Here is a 14,187-nt window from a genome sequence, read left to right as displayed (position 1 = left end):
AATATCACTATGAAAAAGTTGTTTTTCCACTTACAGCAAGCTTTTTTTTTTTTCTAAATCCATTTCAGCGTTATATCTTTCCCTGTGAAAGCAAAATGCTGAGCGTTCAAGCAGGTGGATTTTCACACGGCAGACCCATTCTTGCATTTGTAAAGCTAGTCCAGTTTGCAGATGACTTCAGTGAGAGCAAAAGCAAAGTCTCTTGTGTTATACATGCAATCCAGATGGGTCCCATGGCCAGACTATCCCACTCATCTGAGCACTTTAAAAATGAGGCACCCTGCAGGAGCTGTAGGCACTGGAGAACTTTTTCGTACCCACGCATGTGGCAATTTATCAAAACAGACTAAAACACTTTTTCCACAGTTTTGCATTTCACAGAGATTCATGCCAGCTCAGTAAAAAAAAAAATAAATGCCACAAAACTTCTCCTTTAAGGAAAAAAAAGCAACAAAACACAACAAGCCTCCCAGACCAGTGCTTTAGAAATGCTTCCACATGCTAATCAGCCTCCTATTCAGCTCCAGACTGAATAGGACTCCAACAATGACAAAGAAATACGCTGAACCTATTCCACATTTCATCCCCTTCACTCAAAATGTTGCTGTTACCTTGGTTTTCTGCTGCTTTGTGGGAACTGCAGCGGAATGACTGCTGCATGCTAAAGCTGCAGGGAGGGCCAAGAAACAGGGAGTGTAAGGCAGAAAAATACCCATTCTGGATTATTTTAAGAGATTGTCACTGATGCTGCATACTTTCATGAGGAAAAAGAAAAAAGAAAAAAGTCATGCCTTCCATAGAAAGCTTCATTTTCAGGAAGGGCTGCAGCAGCCCTCCAGGCCACTTCCCTTCCTTGCATTCCCAACATGCAATGTGGCTGTCCATCTCTGCTTCCACAGGAAAGGAGGTAGAAATTTTGGGGACAGATGCACACACCTGTCCCAGGGCTAGGGTTTAGTCCAGCCTCAGGGCCCACAGCCCTCCTTCCTCCCCAACAGAGCATCACTGAGGGTCAGAGGCTGAGCATCCAGCTCAGGGCAGAAACCCTGAAGCTGAAATCACCATGAAATGCCTGAAATCATCGAGATGTATGCTGGTAGCTCCACAAACCCCATAGGCATCTGGGGGTGCCCTCATTGTGGCCCTCTCCCCACCCATTCCTCCATGCCCCTGGTCTCCATGCATCAGGAGGCACACATCTCCCCAGCCATGACGCGGCATCCCATCTCTGCACAGGATGACTGCTCTGGGCCTTTGAAGCCTTTGGGGATAAACCCAGGAAAGGAAGGGAGCAGAAAGCTCTACTAAAACCCAGGGCCATCTGATCCGTGATCAAAGAGCCTCTTCAGAAACCTGATAGCAGCATACTGATTCACAGCTATCGACCACAGGGATCTGCAAGCTTGCCATCATCTGAAATAGCGCATGAGCACCACTCCAAAAATAAACTCGCCCGGTGTTCACTGAAAGACCTGCAAACCAGTGTTTGGAAAGAGATTTTTTTGGTTAATCCTTTGGAAACGATTTCTTTAAAGAGTGGTGGGCTCAACAGAAAGCCTAGGAAACCCTTAAGAATCCCCTGTGCCAAAATGCTTGGGGGGCAAGAATGGTTGCCACAGCCACTACAGGGGCTGCAGCAAAGACCTGGCAGTCAGCACCAGTGGGAAAAGCAAGCAGGGTTGGGCCCACAGAACAGAGCATCAAACCAGCTGGGAACGGAGGTGGTAAATAACTTCAAGTGTCAGGAAGATAGGAAGTTCAGACCCCATTTGTCACCACCAGCTTTCAAATTCAGTGGTTCATTTTGAGGCATGCAAAGATGTCTCAGCTTTGAATAAGCACGCGCTGAATTAATGGCAGCGGAATTAATGCCTGCTTGCGGTGCCTGCCTCCAACACATGCACGATCATATGAAGGCACTGCTGTAAAAGCTTTCAAAAAAAAAAAAAAAGACTGTCGTTCTGACTAATTTACAGTAAAACCAGTTGAAAGCTAATTACAGGGAGTGCAGCTTGTTGCTTCCTCTGCACAGCAGCCAGCTACAACCCTGTCACTGCAGGGAGAAGCAAGCCCTCAGTGGGATCACCATTTGTGTCAGGAGGGACATCTGCCCAAAACCACAAACCAGGGACTTTCACTTTTTCTGTTTAACCTCATGGAAAGAAGCACCGTGCTGCACTCAGCTCCTCTGAGCAGCAAAGCTGAAGCAGTCCCCAAAAGAGCAGCCTGCCCCCAAGCCCCCAAAGGATACCTCCGTGCTGCAGCTACCTGCAGTGTTCAGGGCAAGGGCTGTGTTGGTTCAGCTTTACCTGAGCTAGAGCAGTGCCTATCCAACCTCAGTTTGCTGTATCTCTTAGGCACTACAGGCTAAACCTACCTGTGTGTGTACTAGCAGAAAAACTGGAGGCATCTCCCAAGCTTCTCCGTGATCACTGTAGCTTCCAGGACTTTTTTGGGGCAAGGGATGACAAATGATGGGAAAGTACTACAGGATTAAGCATACTCTCCACTGATTTAATGTCATCAACATTGTCAGACCAACTTCAGCTTCCTTCGGGCTCTGGCTGGCAACCCAGCCCATCAGCTCCTGACTGAGAACACCATATGCTCTGACAAGACAACCTCAAGTATAGGTGTAAGCTATAGGCAATGCTGGAACAAGAACACATGGCCTGAAGGGTATGGGCATTTTCGGAACATCGGAGGCTTCGGAGTTATGTTACTTGATGCAGAGAGTCAGTTTTCAACCTTCTGTCTTCAGAACATTCAACACACGTGAAAAACAAGCCTACTTACATGACCAACTAGAAAGTACAGAGTCTGAAGATATTTCTGGCACTTAGAGAGCCACCAGACCTACCTAATATTCAAACTTTTTCATGCATCGCCTTGGCAGCAAACCTATGCTTAAGGCACGTTCTCCAGTGGTTTGTGTCATCAAGCACTATATGAAGACACTTCAAATTCCTTTCTGGCAGCATTTTTTCTACTCAGGTGTAACTTGAGGAGCAGCTCCTCAAGGTCAGGACACCACAGCTGCAGCTAAGGCACTGTGTGCAGCTGCAAAGCAAGAAGGGATTGATGAGTACAACCTTCTATCAGCTGATCCAATAGCCCTGCCTACGGTCACCAGAGCTTTTCTCCTGCTGAAACTGTGGAGATGGCACTTACGCAAGGCAAGTATCACAAGAGAGAGCAAAACAGAGAAGAGATGGAGTGGTTCTAGAAAGGATATATATCCCTTTCAAAGAAAGAGGCCGCGTTGATCCATGAGGAGACATGGTGGATGGGGCAACCTCTTACCAGTTTTGGACCTCCCTGGCAAAGGTACCTGACCAAAGGCTGTATTCAGGCAGGGGCACAGGGCAAAGTCATAAAAGAGGGCTCTGCTATAATGAGGGATCCCACAGTTCTGCCATCCAGAAAATGTAATAATCCAGAAGTGTATTCAGTAAACCACCTTCAGACATCACCATTACAGCATAAGCACTAGATTATTTCATTTACCACCTTCTTGAGGCATTATCGTTCACTTGAGCCACACTTTCACTTTTTTCTTTTGAGAACTGTAACCGAAAAAACAACACAACTGCAGTGGTCATGGCCTAAGAGAGGACAAAACAAAATAAATGTAAACAAAACAGCACCAGTCCTCAAAGACTAGCTGGCATCGAGAGGGAAAGCCACACACACAGGGAGGGGTTGCCATGAACCCCCCAGGAACGCATGGGGCTGGAGAAGCTGCAGCTCTCAGTGCTGGCTGTGTTGAGGCTGCTGCCTCTCCCCACGCTGCCTGCAACAGGCATGGCCTTGTTCGTGGTAGAGGCAGACTGGGCGACCACAACGGTCCCTCCTGGATTACCATGGATGAAGCGGGAGCATTGTATGAATGAAACGGAGAGGACGGAGTCTGCTCCTCCACAGCAAGCTACAGAGCAGGGCTAGGCCTTTTTTTTTTTTTTCCTTCTCCCTCCCCACTCTTTTAACTCATTTCAGACAGAGGTAGAGGCATGCAGACAGCCTTCCTAGCTTGGATGAACACACTGAAGAGGAGCCCTGGTTTGCAAGACAGTGCCCATGCAGCACAGGCTCCCCAGCTGTGGTATGCAAACTATCTCCAGGCTGCACATGGAAGCACACACAACCAGAGGATGCACCATCAACCTGTATCTAGACAAACAAAGCCAGACCAGAACAGCCTCAGAAAGGCATGCATATTAAATCGAGATTGAAAGGGTGTAAAAAATAATCTGTTTGATCTGGGAGTGATGTTTATATTATTTTCAGTACTCACTACAAACACGTATGATTAAAAAAATGTCATCTGCTGTAATCGTGATCCCATCTCCTCCTGTCTCAGCAGCAAGTACATAAGATCCAAAGCACTCCTGGCCATGAAGCAGTTGCACATGATTCTGCTTTCCTGGAGACACATCTTCAGCCTGGCCAAATTCCACCAACTCAGAAAAGTAAGCAGATTTACACCCTCAAGGACTCAGTCTGCCATAAGCATTGCACTTCCTTGTTCTGCAATTAACACCTCAGGTATAATTGTCACTAATAACTCAACTCTTGATAGTTGTTTCTTTTTTCCCCCAAGTTTTAAAAAACCTACACACACACACCATGTTTTAAACATCTCCAAAGCATTTCCCTCATTTTTCCTTCCAGTCATCACTGGGTTTTATTTTTGTTTTTCTAGAGAGGGGCAAAAACTGGCACTGGGTATTGTGCTTCCATTTGGCTGCTGAATGATTAAGAACTTCTTAAACATGCACAAGAGCTTCTCAATCAAGGCACAGTGAGATGCCACCACACAACCCCTTGCCAAGATGCCAACTCTGCAAACCTTCCTTTGCCAGAGCACTTCCAGAGCAGCTGTCAACCCTGCTGCTTCGCAGGGAGCACGGCGCCGCAAGGAGATCCTAGCAGGATTAAAATAAGAGATATGTAAACATGAACGACCAAACCAGATCTAGGGATGCTCCAAGCACAACGAGGGCTCTCCACCCACACAGCTCCTTGTGTGTGGTATGGGGCCAGTCCTCCCCAGCCCAGGGAAGGCAACACCAAGGCGTTGGGACTGCCTGGCTGGTTTAGTATTCTCAGCACTCCTCGTCCCTCACTGAAAATAAGGAACTGCTATGTCAGCAGTTTCTTCAGGCATGTCTGGAGAGATGTTACCTACACATCAGTGAGCCCTGTAGCCTCAAAAACAAGACAACAAAAAACAACCTAAACAAAGCAAAGTTGCTTAGCTCATCAAATTCAACTTCACAGCACCCAAATAACTCTAACCTCATCCCTCATCTTCGATTCCTCCCACTCTTTACAATGAAGTGACAAAGCCAGGCCTGTTTGCACTGATTTTTTTGTGATGGCATAGCAGGGGATCAGGTGAAGCTCAAATCCTTTTTTTTTTTTTTTTGCTCCTGGAAGCTGGACAATACAGTTTTACACACAAAAGAGGAGAGTTTAAGAGTAGTCTAAATTGTTATCCCAAATTACAAGATGTTATCCCCACTTACATAAACATTTCAAGGTCCTGCTAGAGTAAATATTTACATGCAAAGTTCACTTTAGCATCAAGCTCACAACAGAAGAGATGCCAAATTTGTGCGAAAGCTGAAGAGATATTGAGGGTGTAAGAGACCCATCAATATGCTACTTCTGAACCTCCTGAAGGCAGCAGAACTTCTGTTGGGCAGAGTAACTGAGATTGACAGCAGAGAGAAAACTCTATTAGAGACAGAAAATGAGAAGCACGGTAAGTTACCTGCAGTTTAAAGCTGCCGAGATGTAAACACATGCTCTCATAAACCTGATTTCCACAGGAAAGGGGCATGCCAGAAGAAATCCCACTATTTTATAGCACAAGCGGGACATTTAGGGAGCTGTCATACCTGTGCAAGCTGCAAAAATACAAGCTACTGGAGACCCCAGTGTGCCCTGTGGCCTTGCTGACACAGCCCTCCCCTCTGCAGAGATGAAGCCCATCCCTTGCAGGCCACCAGCAGAGCACAGGTGGCTGCTCACTGCTGTGCTCATGCAAAAACAGCAGGCCCAAGAGGAGTACATTTAACCCCAGATGCTACTTCCGTGGGAACAGCCTCCAAATATCCCACATCAAAAGGGTCAGGGGACGAGGATATCCTTACCCGGCCCCTGTACCATGCAGAAAGGGAATGGCTGGTTGAGCTCTCCATGCAGAGAACGGCCAACTGAAGGTGGAGCAAAGTTCTCACATCACACCTTTTACTTCTGCTGTTCTCCGGGACTCTCCCAATGCTCCTCAGCTCCTCTGGCTTAGTGTGCGTCAGTTCAACCCCATTTCCAGATGTGCTGAAGTGAGAGCAGCAAGCCATGGACAGGACAAGATTACTCTTCCACGCAACCAGGCCCTACTGCAGCCCTAACAATCTCAGGAAGCATCTCCTAATTCTCTAAACAGAGCCCTCCTAAGAGGAGGAAGCAGATGGAGAAAGTTATTTTCCCTCCCTGCACGCTCAGTTCTTTTATGCCTCTTTTGCCCAGGTGAACTCTGACACAAGTTTTAGGGGAGGTTCGCCGGATCTGTGATGAAATCTCTGGTTCATGGCACAAGGAAGCAGGGATTTGCCTTATGGATGCTTGGCACATTTTCATGCTAAGTGCACTCATTAGGAGTGGGATATTCGGAAACACTTAACTCCCCACCAGCCCAACCCCAGCTGGAAATGCAGGGGAAATATGGGGTCTCCATCAGCAACCCACTCCTCTGTAAGCTACCAAAGGAACAAGCTCCGACCCATGGCTTGCCATATGCTCCAGTGATCCCCAAGGAATGAAGATACAGATCTTCCCCTCATGAATTTGCTATCAAGATAACCACTGTAGTTAATGAGTAGAGACAAAGTGGATCTCTCTAACACTCACACCAAATTAAAGCTGAAGGAAACTCCTGATAGCACTGCTTTACTTATTCTGACTTTCTTAGATGTTTATGATAATTGTCTTCTGGGTAATTTGTTTAAATTTGTATGTAAACAAAGAAGAGTTTGTACGCATCTACTGCCTCACAGAAAGCATGCGTCATTTCTCAAAGGCATTTCTGCCATAGCCTACTCTTCATTTTCCCCTACAGAATACTGATTTGGGGCAGAATTACAGCAGAATAGCTACAGCAGAAGCCAATGCAGCATCATAGCCCTCAAGCAAGTCAGAAGGTTGGTTTTAGTATTTCCTAAAGTGGCCTTCAAAGTGAGAAAAGCCTTCTGTTTCCCTGCTACTCGGAATGTCTTTGGGCAGCCACTCAAGAGGCATGACTCAAAAACACAGGAGGCCATTGGCCATGCCTATGTTCACCAGCAGAAGACCTCTGCCAGGTACACCTTGAAATGAGTCATTTCACTCAACTGCTTCTCATCATCTCACCTAGAACTCCATGCCTGTACTGAGCATGTAAAACCCCCCCAACTTGTATCTGCCCAACTTTCTCTTACAGGCTTCAGCTGGAGCACTTATTCATCCTCCCTCACCTCCAAAGCGTTTTCTTTGTGACAAGCTCAGGAAGGAAGAAAAAAAAATATGAGAACCAAGCACCTGGAAAACTGCAAACTCCTCATTTTCCCAAGAGAAATGCAGAGCAAAGAGCAAGCCAAGCCCCCTGCAAGTGGGGCAGCCAGATACCACAACAACCCATGCAAAAAACCCACCTATACAAGTGCTGCTGCTGGTCTGGGTGTATTTAAAACAGCCCATCCACAAACACACACCATGGGCTCTCCATCACACAATCACAGCCCACCAGTGCTCCTCACCTGCGTGTCATTAGCCAGATCTAAACTCTTGGCTTCAGCTGTCGAATTCCTGCTCTTACTTTCAAATGCTCCTCACCCCAGAACTCAACCCTTGTGTTTACTCTCTCATTTCCACCTGCAGTAACGTAGAACAAAGCAACAATCACAGCTTTTGCTGTATCACATTACTCGCTAACAATACCTTCCAGTAACACTTGATAAGTTCTGTTTACCAAAACTATCCCAAGTAGAATAACACATGTCAATTAATTGCTTTTTCATTTCGGACTCTATATCTGGAGAAGGAAAAAGAAAAAACAAAATATAACAAAAACAACCTCTTCCCCCATTCAAATAGCATTTACATGTGCCAGGAATGCCTAAAGTCAAGAAAACTCGGGTAAATAAAAGTTCTGACTCTTAACAATTGTTTTACTAGGAATGCAGCCCTCTGTTTCAATAAGCGAGGTAAGTTAAGTCATTGTGGTTCTCCATATAGTAGGTTCACGTACATATGTAGGATATCAAGTATTTTCATTTTTTCCAGATACACAATGATGAAGCTTTCTGCACTGGCCTCTATCCTTGTGGGAATACGAAGAGAAAACCATGCCTCTCTCCTTAATGTATTAGTGCCTCATAATACACACCAGATGATCAATAAACTACACAAAAATTAAATCAAACTGACAGTCCTTAAAAAACGGGCCCTAAGCAGAAACAATTGTTTTAAAGACTGTGGCGTCTGGAGCATTAAACTCACGTGCTGCCGTGTTATTAATCTCTTTGTTGGAAGCCGGCTGATTTCCCCTGCCTGCATCTGTCAATTAAACACTCAGCATCGCAGCCATCGTTCAGCGGTGGATGTTTTGGCATGCAAAAACCTCCCGGTGGCGGCCTGCTGACAGTTCCCGTACGTGCAGTGCCACTTCCAAAAGCCAAGCGGGCTGGCAAGCAGCTCTCCACCAAGTGCGACCAGGGGATGCCCGCGAGCTCTTCAAAGCGGCCTTTAAACCAACACCGCGCGGGCAAAGCCGGACCCAACCGAGCACCGAGAAGGAGCTGCGAGGGGAAAAAGTTCCCCTCTTCCCCCGACGCGGATCGCAGAGCACTGCCTCCACCTGGAGCTGCAGTGCGGGGCCGCGGGCCGGGGGCGAGGGGCCCGCACCCGGGGCAACCCGAACCCACGGGGTTGTGCCCCCCAGCCCCAAACAGAGCCGTCCTTTTCTTTACCCGGAGGGAGAACGCGGCGACGAAGGTGGGGGGGGGAGGGGTGGAAAGCGATAAGTAACTAAAAGTAGCTAAACCGACGATACAAAGAGAGAAGCAGAAAGGAAAAAGAAAGAAAAGAGGAAAAAAAAAAAAAAAGTAGAGTTGCGCGGTGGTTTGTTTGTGTGTTTCCGAGCAGTGAGACGAGGGGCTGCTCCCAGCCGGGGTTTGGGGGGGGGGGGATCCCCGGCCCCGCGCCGCTTCCCGGCCCCGCTCCGTTCCCCTTTTGTTCGCGGAGCAGCGCGGTCCGGCTCTCCCCGCACGGAGCCCTCCTCCAGCGGGACCCGGAGCGAGAAACCCGGAGAGGAAAGAAGGGAGAAAGGGCACGGAGCAGCCCCGCGGCAGCTCACCCATGACGAGGCAGAGGAAGTCGAGGCAGATGAGCAGGACTTTCTTGCTGCTGCCCTTGGCCGGGTTGTTGTTCAGCGCCGGGCTGCCCCCATTCTTGCTCTCCGGCGCGATCGCCTTGTCGTACTTGTAGCTCTGCATTATCGGGGGCGAAAGCCCGAGCCGTGCCGTGCCGTGCTGTGCCGGGCCGCGCCGAGCCGAGCCCGCACGCGGTGCTCCGGGGAGGTGCTGCCCGCGCTCCCGGCCTCTCCGCTGGGGCACGGGAGGAGAAACGCGGGCGGGGTCTTCCCAACACCACGGGGGAAAAAAAAAAAAAAAAAAAAAAAAAAAAAAAAAAAAAAAGCAGCAAAACAACAAAAAAACGAGCACAAAATCACCAAAAATATAATAATAATAAAATAAAAATAACCAGGGGAGGGAGGGAAGGGGAAGCGAGGGAGAAGTTTGCGGGTGTCCCAAAGCGGTGGAAAAAGTCCTGGAGGAAAAAAAAATCGAGGGGATGGATGAAAATAGAGAGGAGCGCGGATGGGTTACGCGGGGAAAAAGGTGCGGAGCGCTGCGCGGTGCTGGGGGCAGGTGGGATCCGCGCTGCGCTGCGTTGGGGGCTCCCGCCGCGCCCGCCCCGGCCGCTCTGGGAACCACTGGCTTTGGTGCTGCACTTTTATTTCACGAGGTCCTTTCCACCCCTTAGAAAAAAAAAAAAAAAAAAAAGTGAAAAAAAAAAAAAACAACCCAACAAAACCCAGTCACTTCGCCTCGGATGGGATATCCAAGTAAGCACGGCCCCTTTCCTGCTTCCCTACATCTGACATTTTACATAGATAATTAAGTCCACATTTTTTTCCTGAGGGAAGTTTAAAAAAAAAAATAAAAAAAGAGAGAAAGAGAGTCAGGAACTAAAGTTTTTCGCAGAGCCGAAGGAGGAGAGCCTCTAGCGTTCACAAATCAGAGGAGAGGGAGGGGGAAAGAAAAACAACCAGCTCTGCAAGGGAGGACTCCAAAAGGTGGTAACTGCGCAAAGGGGAGAAAAGTGGTGGCAAATAACTTGTTGTTTTTTGTTTTTTGCTTTTTTTTCCTTCTTTTTCTTGCTTTTTCCCCCCCTGCCCTTCAACTCTGCTCCATGTGCTGAGATCCTTTTGCAGGGGATGCAGCGTGTGAGGTGCCCAGGGACCCCAGTGCCCATCATAAGGCCCTTGGGACTGAAGGATCAGAGAATAGTGAAGGTTGGAAAAAGACCACTAAGACTGCCTGGTCCAACTATCAGTGGATGGTTTGGTGGAGGCTACCACCAATGAGTTGTAGCAGCCTTGCCCCCTGCAGCAGCAGCACCACCTTTGTAAAACAAGGGTAAATACCCCTTCAGTCTAATTAGAAATTGTCAAGGATGCTAAGGACATGTTTCCCATGAACCTCAGCTGGAGGTGGGATGGCCCAGCTCTGAGCAGGGAGGCAGGGGCACTGGGAAGAGCCCATGGGTGCCTGTGGATGCACTCAGGTCAATATCTGACCGCTTCTCTTCTTCCTTTTCCAGTAGCTCCCCTCTGTGTGCTGGAGAACCTTCAGAGCTGCAGACTGCACCTTGCTGAGGGCAGGTTTTCCAGGAATCTGTTTAGACACATACCCAAGCACTTTTGGGCCAGCATGGGAGGAAGAAAGCAAAGGGGCTGTTTTAATATTTTACTTGTATATGTGTGGTGTAAAAAAAAAAAGAGAAAGGGGAAAGCAGACCTTGGGTTTTTGTCCAGTTCTTTCATCATACCTCAGTGACGCAGACTCAGGTGCCATCTCCCACCTTGCTTTTGAGAAGGTAGCTCTCTCCTTCATATCATCTCATGACAAAACCATCAGTTTTGACCCCAAACCGTTCCCTGCAGTAATGGTCACCCAACCAGGGCCATGACCAAGGGCACATCTCAAGGTCTCTCTCTCTCTCTCCTTCCCATTCCTGCAGCAGAAGCATAGATGCCAAATTTAGGCTCTCCAGCTGCCTGGAGCAAGTGGAAAGAATTCTCATGTGGGAATTATGCTCTGCCCAGCCCTGCTCCCCTCCTCAGGGTTGGCATCAATCTACCCCAAGGAGCCCATGGCTCCTGGCAGCTGGCTACAGCCACCCCAGATCTGCTGATGGAAAACGATCCCCATTGAAAATCCCCTGGGTTAAACTCAATTTTAAAGTGAAGAGAAAGAGGAATAATAATAATAAAGACCTGTCGTCATAACAGCATATGAAAAAAAAAAAAAAAAAAGAGACTTTATTTTACTTGAAGGGAAAATGGGGGTTGCTGAAATTAAAGTTTTATATTTGCATTTACAAGGCTCCTTAGGCTACTAATGTTTGCGTTTTCATAACAAAAAGATTGTGCTGTTAATTGATGCAAGCAACGGCGCACAAATAAGTCCCAATCTTGGATGATTTCTTAAGGGAACAGCCACTACAATTCGCCATTGTCAAGCGTGAACCGAGCAAGTGATCAGCACCAAAAAGCAGCTTCTGTGCCTGGGTCAATAAAATGCAAGAGATTCATTGGTAATACTTAATTGTTTATTCATAAATGCAATTATTGAATACACCCCGCACCAGCCTCCCTTTTAGGGCTCAGTTTTTCCTCATGCTCCTACTCTACATGCCCACTGTGAACTGCATTTTTTTTTTCCTTTATGCAGATCAACCAAACCAATTGCATTTCTGCTGTCAGTGAGTTTTGCTCCATATTTTCAGAGGTCTCCCATGATCTTCACTGTCTTCCAGTGTGAGCTGGACCAGACCTCCAGTGAATGAGGAATGCAGCACTGGGGCAATCAAACAGAAGATAAAGTGACTGCAGTAAAGCTTGTTTTTGCCCACATTTGTGCCTCTACTGCAGTGTTTCACAACCCAGTGATACTAAAACAGAAATCGTGTTTTATTCAGCCAGTCTGATCATTTTAAGAGAATAAGCTCCTTGAAAACCAGTCCTGTAGAAGAAAATAAGGCAGGAATGGGATGCTTGTATCCCTTGTATCTTTGTATCTTCAGGACATGACTTCAACCACCCCATGGAAATCTGCTCATTGCACAGCAATAATCTAGAAGGGAGAGCAGCTCTTCCTCATAACCACTAGTCATCATTTGGGTCAAAAGGTCACACTTCTGACAAAAAAAAAGTCACAAAGTTCCTGATTTTACTTTTTCTTCTGCAGTATTAAAAGAGGGGAACAGTAGGATCTGGTTTGGGGACAGAGCATTCTAGTGACAGCTGGTGCTCTCAGCTGGTGTTTGGGGTATTCTGGGGGATGTGCTTGAAGATCTGGGGAATCTCTCCCATTTTGCAAAGTGAGGTTGCGGCGTGGTTGGATGTTTGACATGTGTATGGTTGAGCACTTACTGCTGCATCCTCAGACCTATAGAAGGGCTTTATATAGGAATCTCCTTTGCTTTCCCACCATGGGGACAACGTGGCAGCAGGGACGGACCAGGTGCTGCCTATATTTCAGAGCCATTCATGTCTGCATCTATGGGAAACCTAAAATAAGAAAGCAAACTGTACTGTTTGCTGACTTATCTATCTGTTACTGTGATTGTTCCCTACCAAATGGGGAAATCAGAGCAAAGTTGCATGCTGCTCATCAGGTGGCCTGAGCTGGAGTCACGAGGCCGAAATATCAGCGTTCTTCTGGGAAGCCCAGAGCTGAACCACTGCTACCCTTCCCAAGAGTATTTTTAGCACCATCAGCTGCTGCTCTCCTACAGAACAGAGGGGATGAACAGCAAAGAGGGATGTGGGGCACTGCCAGCCCTGGCCCCTGTGGGTTTTAGGGTTTCCCTTCACCCAGAGGTGCCTCATCATCCAACCTGCAAGTGGTGGCTGTCCTGTTAGGAAATGTTTGCCAGGGCTGGGCTTGGGTCTGTCCCTGCACTGAGGGAGGTAGATGCCAGTGAGATCCAAAAGGAGCCTAATTCTGCCCTCCCTGGTACCACTGAGGAAGTTAAGCACTGAGACTGTGGCAACAAAGGTTGTAGTTAGTGAGCATGGTGGGGATGGGTTGACAGTTGGACTTGATGGTCTTGGTGATCTTTTCCAACCTTAATGATTCTATGATACCGTGATTCTAAGCCTCACAAATATCCTGCTTTATTATTATTATTAGGTGTCAAATGTCATCTTAGTGTAGAATTTTCTGCCATTTGGGAAACTGGATATGGAGATTTGTGCAGGCCAGGAGCATTACCCCTCAAGAACGTGCCCCAGTGACCCACGGGGCAGATCAGCAGTCAAGGAACTGTTCCTGGCATCCCAATCACCAACATCAGATGCATTCAAATTGCCAACAAACCTAAAGTCCAGCCTGTGTTGCAACCAGCTCTCATCCTACTGCCAAGTTTCACAATCTTGGTGTTTCTCCTTAATTTAATTGAGTTCCCATCGTCTTGCTGCCTCCTGATGCACTTCGGTTTACAGGATTCCAGCGTTTTTCAAAGAAAGAAATAAAAGAAAAAAGAAAAAGCCTCAACAACTCATCCCAAACGCACAAAGTGGAGAAAGGGATGCCTCGTTATTTCACGTGAAGGGGTGGCAAAGACCGCAGGAGCCCGGTTTGGGATGCGGGGCCCCTGGGCCAGCATCTCCGGAAGGCTGCGGGTTCCCCGTCCTCAAAAAGGAGACGAACAGCACCATCTGCTGCCCTCCGCCGGGATCTGCCCTACAGACAGCCGCACGGCCATCCCATTGCACCGCCGTGTTTAGGGACAAACCCGAGCCATCCTGAGCAGCTTTGAAGCAGCGCTTAATTACGGAATACACGCGTTAATTAT

General features: G+C 47.7%; 1 protein-coding gene across 1 annotated transcript in view; it reads right to left on the bottom strand.

Moving 5' to 3' along the window:
• PLPP3 (phospholipid phosphatase 3) overlaps positions 1 to 9,687 on the bottom strand; it is a 42,417-nt gene extending 32,730 nt beyond the window's left edge. Inside the window, exon 1 of the mRNA XM_065738397.1 lies at positions 9,398 to 9,687. Coding sequence (XP_065594469.1) covers positions 9,398 to 9,536 — 139 coding nt within the window. The 5' untranslated portion in view covers positions 9,537 to 9,687. The remainder of the gene's footprint in view (positions 1 to 9,397) is intronic.
• Positions 9,688 to 14,187: the final 4,500 nt, after the last annotated feature.

The sequence above is a fragment of the Cyrtonyx montezumae genome, unplaced genomic scaffold (assembly GCF_038088225.1).
Source record: "Cyrtonyx montezumae isolate F1298 unplaced genomic scaffold, pur_monq_1.0 scaffold_1, whole genome shotgun sequence".
In the NCBI taxonomy this organism is placed as follows: domain Eukaryota; kingdom Metazoa; phylum Chordata; class Aves; order Galliformes; family Odontophoridae; genus Cyrtonyx; species Cyrtonyx montezumae.
Note: the sequence above shows the minus strand (reverse complement) of the source record. Positions and strands in the feature narration are given on the sequence as shown.